General features: G+C 39.1%; 1 protein-coding gene across 1 annotated transcript; it reads left to right on the plus strand.

Annotated features, from left to right (window-relative positions):
* The first annotated feature begins 709 nt into the window (after positions 1 to 709).
* On the plus strand, positions 710 to 12,594 carry LOC122663427 (proteasome subunit beta type-1-like). The gene is made up of 7 exons (XM_043859139.1): positions 710 to 866; positions 951 to 1,058; positions 8,178 to 8,259; positions 9,825 to 9,954; positions 10,035 to 10,177; positions 10,265 to 10,351; positions 12,290 to 12,594. Exons 1-7 carry the CDS (start codon positions 817 to 819, stop codon positions 12,362 to 12,364), a joined length of 675 nt encoding a protein of 224 aa, XP_043715074.1. The 5' UTR covers positions 710 to 816; the 3' UTR covers positions 12,365 to 12,594.

Raw genomic sequence — 12,594 nt, forward strand, 5'->3', positions numbered from 1 at the left:
CACTGGTGTGAATATTTGATCTTTGTTTGTTTGGATAGGTTTTGAAAGACCCTTAGTGGCACATTTTTAGACTATTTGAATGTTGAAAATCATTCCCTTTTCACATGAAAAGTTTTTCATCGAATCAAATTTCTAACAATTTATAATTGTCAACTGTAGACTGTAAACAAATCTATATTGATCTATACGGTGCAATTGTGAAATGATACAAGAGAGATGAGGGTGGGGAAGGAAAAATGGTAGAAGTAGGGGGTGGGACAGGGGAGTTTTGGGGGTGGGGAAGAAGAATCGTTGAGGTGGGAGAGGGGGGCGAGATAGGGGAGTGAGTGAAGTTGCAGTACAGAGGAGGTATAGGGTAGTGATGGGGGTGGGGAAGAAGGGTAGCAGAGGTGAGAGATGGGATTGAGCTAAGGGAGAAGAATCATTTTGGTGGGAGATGAGGGCAAGACAAGGGAGTGATGAGTGAGGAGTTGCAGAACGGAAGAGGAAGATGGACATTAATGTCGTTTATTGGTTTGTGGGAAGAAGAATAGTAACGTTACATTAACTATTAAGGGTAAAATTGTAAATTAAAAAAAAATTATAAATTTGATTAATGTTATCTTAGTTTAGATACGTCAAACACAATATATGAAACATTGGGCACCTCTGCTGCAATTTCAAAGAACTATAGGTACCTTAGATGTCATTAACCCTTTTCATTAAGAAAAACATAGAATTCCTCAACAAGCAAAGCAGAAGCAAAATAGAAAGACAAGGAGTATCTGCAGTTCCAGTTTTATCGCCCTAGTTCACATCGTTTTTCTCTGTATTTCCATGGCTTCGAAGCAGCAGGCGAACTGGTCTCCATACGACAACAACGGAGGGTAAATTTTCATTCATGGCTTTCGTCTTTTTTTTCTCCCTTTTCCCCCTCTTCTCATCTATATTTATTTTTTCTTCGTCTGCAGAACATGTGTTGCGATCGCAGGGGCTGATTATTGTGTAATAGCCGCTGACACTCGAATGTCTAGTGGCTACAATATTCTCACTCGAGATTACTCCAAAATATGCGCACTGTACGTTATTCTCTCTATGACTTCTCGATCTGTGATTTTTGTTCTGCTTGTTATTTTTGTCATAATTGAAGGCCTTGGAGTTGCTTACCACGAAAGAAGAATAGGGTTTCTTCGTATCTATATTTTGATATTGCTCATTTTCATAGAATGGTTGTGGATGAAATACTTGTTGGGACTTGCATATATCCTCTTTTGGTAATAGATATAGGGCATACCATAACAGTGGGGCGGCTTTTGTGTTTTTTCTAGTTGAGTTGATTGTTGTCAACCCGTCAGAAAGGAAATAGAATTTGAGTTACCTGAAGAGTTAACTGACTTATTTGCTGCTTTTGACCGTGAAGTAGGGGTCGTTTATTCAACTTTTGATCTCAGCTGAGGTGGAAGTGAAAGAAGGAAACCAAAATGAGGATGTAGTTAGGATCATGTGAATATGAGCAGTTGATTAGGGGTATTTAGAAGCAAGCTTTTTATTGATTACATCTGCCAAGGTAATTTTGTTGTAGGATACTAAGAATGTCGCTATTGTTGCTTGTGAGATAATTCAGATAGGAACTGTAATGACTTCCACTGCAGTCAGTCTTGAGCTTAGGAAGGCAGCAGCATGTGCACATTTTTCTGAACCCTTTTTGGTAGGAGTGACGAGCTTTGGTTAACTCACAGTATAAACTTGGCCCATGATGAACTGTTGGCACCAGTCCCACATTTTCTCTGTGGACCGAGGAGAAGGGGGGGGTTCAACGGGAAGAGGATTGTACCATGAGAGAAACAAGGAGGTCAACCTGTTTCAAATATACAACAGGGATTTTGGCAATGCAATGTAGTTGGACCCTAATGTCAATCCGAATGAATCAGCCTTTTAAAGAGGAAGCCATTCTGTTATTACGTTGATGCATAATTTCTACGAGAGGCTGAATTAATTTCAGGATATAGGACTTTTCTATTAGAATGGGTTCTTCAAAAGGATCTCCCATTCTTCTATTAAATGATCTGCTTTTCCCTGAATACTGGGGATCAAATACCCACAGAACAAAGCCTTATCCCAACTAAATGGGGTTGGCTACATGGGTCCTTGCAAAGCCGAAATTAAAACAATAAAAGTAGAAGAAGATGGTGCAACAACGACATCATCACCTCAGCGATATCCTACCTAAATGGGGTCGGCTACATGGTCCTTGCCCTCCAATCAGCTCTATTCAAAGACATGCTTGAGACTAGGCCTAAACTATGCATGTCTTTCCTCACTACTAGGGTCGTTTTAGGCCTGCCCCTGGATCTTTTAGATCCTTCAATCTGAATCAAATCACTCCTCCATACTGGTGCATCTCAAGGCCTCTGTTGAACATGGCCATGCCATCTCAAACGACTTTCACGGAGCTTATCTTGTATCGGTGCAACTCCTAACTCAGCTCTAATATGGTCCTTCCTTACTTTATCCATCGTAGTTTTTCTGCACATCCATCTCAACATCCTCATTTTTGCCACACTTAGTTTATCTAAATGCCGCTTATTAATTTCCCAACATTTTGCCCCAAATAACATAGCCGGTTGTACAACTGTCCTATAGAATTTTCCTTTAAGCTTTAAAGGAATATGATGACCACACAACACTCCGAATGCACCTCTCCACTTAATCCATCCCACTTTAATTCTCTATGACAAATCATCCTCTGTCACCTTCTTTGCTTATGATTGGACCTAGATGTCTAAATTAATCACTTCACAGTATCTCTCTCTCTCCCCAATCTTCACCATTTCTTTATCCGCTTTAGTATCGCTAAAGTTACACACCATATACTCTGTCTTCATTCTACTTGTCTTAAAACCTCTTGATTCTAAGGTTGATCTCCATAACTCCAACTTAGCGCTAATCCCTGCTTTTGTCTCATCTACCAAAACAATATCATCAGCAAAAAACTTACACCAAGGTACCGCTTCTTGAATGTTCCTGGTCAAATCCTCCATGATAAGCGGAAATAGATATGGGCTTAAAGCTGATCCTTGATGTAACCCAATTGTTATTGGGAAATAACTACCTTAACCTCCCATGGTTCTCACACTAGTCACCCGCCATCATACATGTCTTTAATTGTATCCACATACTTACTCGACACCCTTCTTCTCTCTAGGACATGCCATATTAACTCTCTAGGGACTCTGATACTCTATCATAGGTTTTTTCTAGGTCAATAAAGATCATATGGATGTCTTTCTTGCAAACTCTAAATCTTTCCATGAGCCTCCTAAGTAAGTAAATAGCTTATGTCGTAGATCTACCTAGCATAAAACCAAATTGGTTCTCCGAGATGGTAGTTTCTCTTCTCAAGTGGGCTTCAATAACCCCCTCCCATAATTTCATAGTATGACTCATTAGTTTTATGCTCTGTAATTGTTGCAACTTTGGATATCGCCTTTATTTTTGTAAATCGGGATTACAATGCTTCTCCTCCATTAATCTGACATTTTCCTTGTGCTCATAATCTTGTTAAATAGATTGGCTAACCAAGTTAAACCACAAACTCCTAAGCTCCTCCACACTTCTATTGAGACCCCATCTTGTTAAATGGATTGCTTATTGGCTTCATATAATTCAGAAAACACTAGTTTTCTCGAAGCCTCTTGTTCATATCTCTCATCAAAAGGTGCTCTTCGATAGTGTCTCTCTATAAGATCCCCCACTAACCCAAGTGAGCATTCAAATATCTTGTTCTTTAATTAGTTTAATCTCGTTTTTTGCAGAAAACCAATGTTTGAGATGGGATATAGACTTGTTCTTTCTACATCAATTAGTGTTCTCACCTCTTCCTTTTTCTGAAGAAGAGTCTAATTTTCATGATGAACTTTATCACTTCTGGAGTTTGTCATTTAGAGGCAGTAACCAAAAGATTGAATCCATTAATCAATTAACTACGCCCAATATGCAAATATCTTTTGAAAATACCATACTTGCACAGAAAAGGGCTCTAGGTGGGTCAACTTGAATTCATCACCTTTTCCATTCAGCAAGTTGAAGCATGTGGTGAACCAGACTGTTCATTAATGATGGACCTGCCGAATTGGAAGCTCTCTGTAACCACCATTACCTTTGCTTTTCGCATAGTAATACCAGCTGGTGAACTTTCAACAATTAATCTGAAAAAAAAGAACTATAAAAAGGGGGGGGGGGCTTCATTTTGCTATTCTTTGGGGTGCCGTTGGCAAAAGTTTTTTTTCCCCCATTGGGATAAATTTTTCCATATGAAAATAGGACGATATGGCAAGCAGGAGGATCCATTTTGAGGTTCCACCTTACCATGTGCAACAGTCCCAAGAAGTTCATGTTCATTTCTTGACCTATTTACTGACAAAACACTTAGTATGAACCAAGAAGTTCATGTTCATTTCTATTTTCTAGACCTCTTTACTAGCAAAATACTTAGTAGGGAAGTGGTGACTGCAAACTATCGGATTTCCTTCAACAGTTAGATATAAGTAGAAATACAAAACTCATATTGCAAGTGTAGGGAAGGGCATCTGCAATATCTGCGCACTGGTGGGTGCAACTTGAAGCCTGTGGTCGGTGGTGGCTAAAGAGTTTTTTTTTTTTGATAATGCAAAATATGCACAACAATAACAGAATGCTGAAGCTCACATCCCAACCGAAGGGACTAAGCAATATATGGTCCCATTTACTAGGAATCCCTATTAGCAACCCCCATGCCAGCTCATGTGCTAAAGAGTTAATAGAAGTCATCCTTCACAAGAAAGAAATTCCCTTGCTCACACGAAGCACCAGCTTTTCTAACAAGGGAAAGGTAATGCTGAGGCCCTCTGGAGAAGGCTTGCAGCCACTGCATTGCCACCTGAGAGTCATCTTTTATAGTTGCATTCATCTGAACATTAACAAGACAAAGTTCCAGCCCTTTGGGTGATTACCTTCAACTCAGCAATTTTGGCCCAATATTTGGTGCAGGGAAGTTCTCTGAAGGACCATGCTATCTTGCGGACGACTACTAATAAGGAAGCTTTCGTAAATGAGTTTATGGGAAGCGAAGAAGAGATGAGAATCTGAAACCCATTGTTAGCAGGAGTCTAAGTAATTAGGGTGTTGGTACTATCCGTAAGTTAGTGGCAGGTCTAAGTGAAGTGGAGATGGTGGAAGGGCAATACTGGAGAAATGGAAAAGAAGTCAAACTGGTAAATTTCCAGTGAAGTCCTGTGCAAGGTTATACAACTAAGGGATGTGGAGAGTTGGCGTTTCCAGGAAGATTGGTTTGGTCTGAGAACTCTTGTCTTGATGTAGTCTTTTTGATGAGATCTGAGTATAGAGAAGCTGGTGACAAAAAGACAATCTGATAAATGGAGGGCTTAGAACTCTTTTACTGGGTTTGATGAGGAGTTAGCTAAATATCTATTCCTGCATTAACTTTTAGGAGGAAGTGTGGGTGGTAATGCAAGCCTTGGTATATGTTTGCAACCTGTTGGTTGCGGTTTCAAAACTTGGAAACAGTCTCTCCTGTGAAACAGGGGTTAAGGCTGCATACGCCCCTCTCAAACCCTGCAGTAGCGAGAGCCTCGTGCACTGGGACACTCTTTTCTATGCAAGCCTTGCTATATGCTTGGGGCAGAACTATGATCTCAGATATAGGCTGGGTGGTATGGGATGGCACTACTCTTGTATTTGGCTAGATTCTAGAACATTTGGAAAGCAAGCTGATTATAAATAAGTATATCCTCTTTCTAGGTCGTTGAAAGGAGATTGAAGTGGGATCTGGTCCATTTGATTGTGTAGTCACCTTTATTTGAAGACATTCAATGTATTATCTTATTTCTAGATTCAATCTGTCAGATGTATGACATAAAATTGATTTGGATTTTTTTTTCTTTTCTTGAGGGAGAGGGTTATTTACTCATATTTGTTGTACCTCTTTGCGTGGGTCATATATTTTTCAGGTATTTCTCAATGAAGTTCCATTTCACACACACACCACAAAGAGTCTTAGGATTTCCTACTTGCCCAATATTTTCTTTTTAAAAAATATAGTACTGCAGTCTTTGATCATGCTACTGGTTGAAGAGTTTCAATTTCGCTCAAATAACTTGAAGGTTTGATGCTTTTGTGCCTTCCAGGAGTGAGTCTAGAGTCCTTTTTGAGTGACTATAGTAGTTTATCTCTTCACCTTAATGCAATCTGAGTTTGGTAAATAATCAGAAATTTTAAGGGGCTGTGATGAAGACTTAGAGGGGGCAGGGATACAAAGGAGATTAGTATTTATTGAACAGGACAGACTAGGAAATATCACAATTAAAAATAAACAAAGAATTGAAGATGAAGGGAAGGGTATTTTGGTAAAGAACAAAATTTGGCGACGAATGAAAAGGAGGAATTAAAGGTTGTCTTCAATCTCAGGATGGAAAACACAGGGGTAACAAACCAGCGGTGACCCAATCCTATTCCAGATGATGGAACTCCCTCATTTGATCACAGTATGATTTCCTGCTGATAACCCTCATGAATGCAACCGATAGACACCCAATCAGCAAGTGAAGAAGAAGCATTCAAGGTCTAAAACTAAACCTGACGGTAAACACAGGTCAAGGTTTGGTCGATGGTTTGATTCTCCCAACTGGCTGAGTTGTTCGGACAAGAGCCTAGGGCTAGGGTCACCCCTAGAGAAGGAACTGATCCCCAGATTTGAGGCCAAAGGAACAGAAAGAGAGATTGAGTACACTCTGTTTAGCCTAGTAACATCCTAGACAGGATAATGGTTCTGAAACAGAAAATAGAGGCAAAACCGTTAGCTCGGTTGGTGGTGGCTCGTTGAGTGCATGCCCCGGAGGTCAAGGGATCGACTTTCCTGGATTGCATATTGTGCCAAAGGCACCCCCCCTCCTCCCCCGGCAGTAGTTGTAGATTGTTGGCTTGTCTTAGCCTTCCCTTGTTAGTTGGCCTATGGACCGTTGAGTAGGATAGACCAAAAAAAAAACAGAAAATAGAGAGGGATTGTACCAGGAGAGAAAAGAGGAACGACAGCCAAGCTGCCCAGGCCACGTTGGCACACTTGAAACCAAAACTCAATATTCATTCCATTTATCAATAATATCCATTGATGGGATGACATGGTGTTGTTTAAATAAGAAAACTTCTAGTTTTTCCGTAGTCTTCCACACGAGTCAGGTGAAAGTATAGAGATATGGCATTAAGTAGCATAAGACGTTCTTGGTTCTTGAAGTTGTCAAATTCTGAGTCTTCCAAGCTCATGTAATTTAATATTGAGCCTGAGCTACCTCATGGGCCAGCTCATGTGCATAATTGCATAAGAGTCGATTAATTAACAGAGGATATTGCTCTAGATGGTGGAATATGATTTGTAGGTGACCCCAATTACTTGGGGTTAAGTCTTACTGTAGTTGATCTGACAGAGCAAATGCTATTTTGAGATGGCTTAAGTGTTGGGTTTTCTTCGATTTTTTGTACAAAAGCAAATTAGAAATATGTTTGCATTCATCTAAGCTTTAAGAAGGTTGTGATTTAGTTGAAAAATGTGAACACTAACACCATCAATATCTCTGGATCCAAAAAACAATTTTCACCCCTTGCCACTTGTACATTTGCTTTAGCTTGTTTGTCTTGCTATGGTGGCTACCTTATCTCCCTCTCTCTGTTGTTTACCATGAGCTAAAAAAGGGTATGCGATTCCTTCTCTGGCGGATTTAAGAAAAATCCTTTGATCCAGCTAGAACAGCTGGTAAGGGCAGTGGCTAGTTGTTGCCATGTTTGGATTGGAGGGAGGAGGGTTGGATTGGGAACAGGGATTGAAGGGATTTTTTTGGAGGTGGAGTTCTATGCACAAAAAAACAAAAATAATAAATAAATAAACTGATAAATAAAATAATAAATCCTTCGATTGATCCCAGCTGGAATACTCCTAACAGCTGTGGAATGTTGGGCATTTCCAGTTGATTGTCCAAACAGTCATATCCAATCTGATCATCTAGTCCAACTATCCATGAAAGCACTCCTATGATGACCATGGAAGTGTAATGTTGTTTCTTCAGTTGTCACTATGCCTTGCTTAGAATTATTTTCATTATGTTGAAGTTCTATCATTTTTTATGATCTTTATCTTTTTGACCTTGCAGAGCAGACAAATGTCTAATGGCCTCTTCTGGGTTTCAGGCTGATGTAAGAGCTCTACAGAAGGTTTTGACAGCTAGGCACTTGGTAAGTGATAGAAAATTCTAGTGCATATTGTTTCAAGTAATAGTTTTACCTCTATCAAAATCTGAAATACGAATGATGTCATCTATTGGTCCTTTGATAATTTATGCTATTAGGGACATGTTTTATACAAAACATGCGGAAAGCATTAGATACAGGACCTTATAATGTCAACGCCGTGATTGTTTTGTGTTAATGGTCCTATCGGATTATGTTAGAGGAAAATTGATGTGCCAAACGGATTGGTTGGGTTATACATCCTCAATCATTTGGCTTATTTGTTAATTGTGTCGGTTTCTTGTTATGTCAAACTTCCCTCAACCCAAGCCCCCTAACTTCTAGTCATGTTCATGGTGTTGGCCAGAAGTAGGGAATTGTCCCCTATAATTTTTTGGCTTCTTAACTAAAAAGATTACCTTTACACTAGTTCTATGTGGAAAGTGCAATACCTTATAATGTCAACGAGATTGTTGTGTGTTAATGGTCATATCGGATTATGTTAGATTAAAGTTGATTTGCCAAACGGATTGGTTGGGTTATACATCCTCAATCATTTGGCTTGTTTGTTAATTGTCAGTTTCTTGTTATGTCAAACTTCCCTCAACCCAAGCCCCTAACTTCTAGCCATGTTCATGGTGTTGGCCAGCAGTAAGGAATTGCCCCCTAGAATTTGTTGGCTTCTTAACTAAAAAGATTACACTACTTCTATGTGGAGAGTGCAAGGCCTGATATGACAGATTTAGATATTGAGGGATTCAAACAACCATTTTCTTTGTAAGATTAATGTGAAAATCAAAGGAAAAAAATAAGGAGTCCTCTGCTATGTGGTCTCTATTATTATTATTATTTTATTTTTTTGATGAATTCCATTTTTGAAAGGAATGATTTACTTTTTATTCTGGGAGTGATTATTCATAGAAAATTGTGTCTAGATACACTCAATTTATGGTAATAAACCTGTGGTTTTAGTCATAGTTGTCACAGTGTCTAAGTGACCCAAGGCGTTGGGGGCGCAAGGCAATCAAGGCGTCCGCCTAGGCGACCAAGGCGTCCGAGGTGACCAATGCGCCTGGATGCCTAGGCGACACCTTGACAACTATGGTTTTAGTAGAAATGCTGGGATAATATATTAAGATAGAATATATGAATATCAATCTCTTAATGATTTTGGACATGTGTAAATGAATTTTTTTGGCTGATTTATATGTTTGGTTTGAAATTTGGAGAGGAAATGCCTATTGTGTATTGTTATCCTCCCTGAAGAGCTTACAAGTTAGCTGTCCTGTTAGCGAAGAGTTCTGTTACATCAACTGTCTCTGTGTTGGGAATCTAAACCCTTGACTTTCTTAACTGCAAAACTACTTGCTTTTCAATTTCTGGAGGAAAAGTTAGAGGTGTGATAATGGAATTAGTAAGGATGAGATTATAATTTTTCGAATCCCAAACAGAAAACCTTCGAAGTCAACTTATATGCTGCATCTAGTTTGTGGAGATTGCAGTTTTGATGACCTGAGAGGATTTGTAACTCTATGGACATTGATTGTTGGTTCACTTTTTCTGTGACATAGATCTATCAACATCAGCACAACAAGCAGATGAGCTGCCCTGCAATGGCTCAACTGCTCTCAAACACTCTGTACTACAAGCGTTTCTTCCCTTACTATGCTTTCAATGTCTTGGGTGGTCTTGATGAAAAAGGTGGGAGTATTTGCTTTTGAAGTTTTTTGGTACATCTTCAATCTATGTGAACTTATGGTTGCTCCAAAATAATCTTTTAGGAAAGGGTTGTGTGTTCACATATGATGCCGTTGGATCATATGAAAGGGTCGGTTACAGCACTCAAGGTTCTGGTTCAACACTCATCATGCCTGTTTTGGACAATAAGCTGAAGACTCCTAGTCCTCTCCTATTACCTGCCAAGGTTATGGCCTGACTTTGATTCCTTGGTTAGATGTCTGTTCCTAATTCTTCTTCTACTTGTAAAACTCAATACCAATAACTTTTGCAGGATGCCGTCACTCCCTTGTTGGAATCAGAAGCAGTTGATTTGGTGAAAGATGTTTTTGCATCTGCTTCTGAAAGGGATATATATACTGTAAGTAGTTATATTCATCTGACATTTCTGTTCTTTCTCTTTCCCCCCTTGTAAAATCTACAATATAAGTGGGCATAAATCATGGTATTTTAGGGCATTCAAAGGAATTTACTTGACATGCAAGGGGTTTGAGGACCATTAACCTAATTATGTTTTGTCAAGTAGCAGTGATAGCCACTGTATCTCTTCCATAATTTGAATGATGCAGTTGATATTGCTATTGCTTTGCTAAGAAACCTTGAGATTGAAAGTTGACCTGGGAGTTATTCAAGGTGCATGACACCATGATGATGGGTACGGATTTATTCAATGCTCCACCATTTAGTTGGTAATGTAGGGCTAGGTCATTGAAGTCCTAGTCTACGGTAGGATCATAGGTTTCATTAAAAGGAGGCTTAGAATGTAAGTCCATCAACAGATTAAAGTCTATCGCAGGGTAGGAAACAGGTTAAATAACCACAAATTCAATAGTCACTAGAAATAGCAAATAGGTTGTTAGGATGAAACTGATGTTCCAGTCGAAGGTTGGATACTGAGACACTTGTAGAAATAATCAAACCTGACCAATGTATTAGACTCAATTTACCAATGTATTATACTGATAAAACCTGGCTGGATTGGTTGGCTAGTCCAAGAGTTGCAGCCACTTGAAAATCTCTGCAGAATTTGTCACTAACAGGGAACCGCAAAGATGAATATTTGATCGTCAAGTCTTCTTCTCAATGGAACTTGATGGCCAGATCTTCAAGGTTCTGAACAGCAAGTCCAACAATACTTCCAGGACTTCGAATTTTACTCAGTAACAGGTTATCCACAGAACAATAAAATAGAAGATGAATAATAAAACAGAAAATAGAGAAGGGGATAGATGGTTTGAGTCTCTCACTCGCACCTAGGCCTCTCACAGCAACCATGGCTAACAGCCAAGTTTTTTTTTTCATTCATTAATTCGTGGGGGAGTCCCAGACTCCTTACATGTTTATAATAGTAGCTGCCCTATGGAATGATTTAATGACCAAATATGGAATGATTTGGAGTTAGTGATATTGTCATATGGGGTAATGATTACAAAAAATTCTTTTTTAAATATGAAAATTTCACTTCCCTTCCCTTTAATTCCCCTTGCAACCAAACGGAGCTTAACAGAAAAATAGAAACTAACTACAAAACAAACTTTAAAAGATCTTGGCAGCAGCATCTTTCTTCCAACGCAAGCTGACATGGGCCCACAGAATAACCTCCTAAATCATTCCCACAAAATGCTGTCCATATGGGCCCACGTCACTGTTCATGTTCATGTGAACAGTAACATGTGAACAGTGTTCCGTGAACAATAACCTCCTTGAACTGCAGAAGTTGGACTTTCTGATTATTGTGGTTGTGGGAAACGGATTATTAAAGAGAGACGATGGATAGTTCCTCCGCTGCAATCAAAGATTGAATATGATGCAACATCTGATGGCAAATTTTATTGAAACTCACAACATTGCCTTGTTCAGTATTCTTCTCCATTAACTGCTTTAGGAACCTGCCTGTGTTTTTGGTTTTTATTCACCAATTGCCTTGTTCTAACCTCATTTGAAACCTAGAAATATCATATCTCAGAATCATTAGAGGGGGAGGGGGGAACCAAAAGTCAAAACGTTCTGAAATTTTCATCTTTTGCATCGCTGGGGTTGGTTGCTGGACAACAAACTCTTAAAAATATTATGTACTAGATTATTATTTTGGCAGGGGAATTCTTGCTATGCATCTGAAACAATATTTTGAGACCTGGGGGTTATCAAAGGCATTAGATGATGAAGACACTTAGCCTTCTATTGTGGTTCATCTTTATTGATATTATAAAGTTCATGGAGGAGATCCATGAAAGTTTATGATGTTTGCTTTTACGTCCCTTGCTTCACTTTTCCTTATCTTTTTGTGCATGTGATGCAGGGTGACAGGTTAGAAATAGTTGTTGTAAAACCAGATGGTATTCGACGTGAATTTTTGGAACTTAGGAAGGATTGATCACTTTCCTGCTTAACCGCTAGAAAAACTGTGAAATGCAGAAACTACTTGGTAAGGTGATTCTTCTGCTGTTCCCATGGCTGATCAATTTCCTATTTCTAGCTTGTAGTGGTAATGCACTTTGAATAGGTGAATTTTTCTCCTTTTTAAAGTGTTGCTCTGGACAATATATGTTCGAAATGAATTTCTGTACTGAAACTTGGTGAATATCGGGGATTTGAATTTTTCCA

Source organism: Telopea speciosissima, chromosome 5 (assembly GCF_018873765.1).
Source record: "Telopea speciosissima isolate NSW1024214 ecotype Mountain lineage chromosome 5, Tspe_v1, whole genome shotgun sequence".
NCBI classification, from domain to species: Eukaryota; Viridiplantae; Streptophyta; class Magnoliopsida; order Proteales; family Proteaceae; genus Telopea; species Telopea speciosissima.

Bases quoted from the DNA above. Each gene is read 5' to 3' on its own strand.
- LOC122663427 (XM_043859139.1), top strand. From the start codon at position 817: ATGGCTTCGAAGCAGCAGGCGAACTGGTCTCCATACGACAACAACGGA. The intron at 9,955-10,034 runs GTGGGAGTATTT...ATAATCTTTTAG, and splicing joins GGGTGGTCTTGATGAAAAAG to GAAAGGGTTGTGTGTTCACA. The intron at 10,178-10,264 runs GTTATGGCCTGA...TAACTTTTGCAG, and splicing joins CTCTCCTATTACCTGCCAAG to GATGCCGTCACTCCCTTGTT.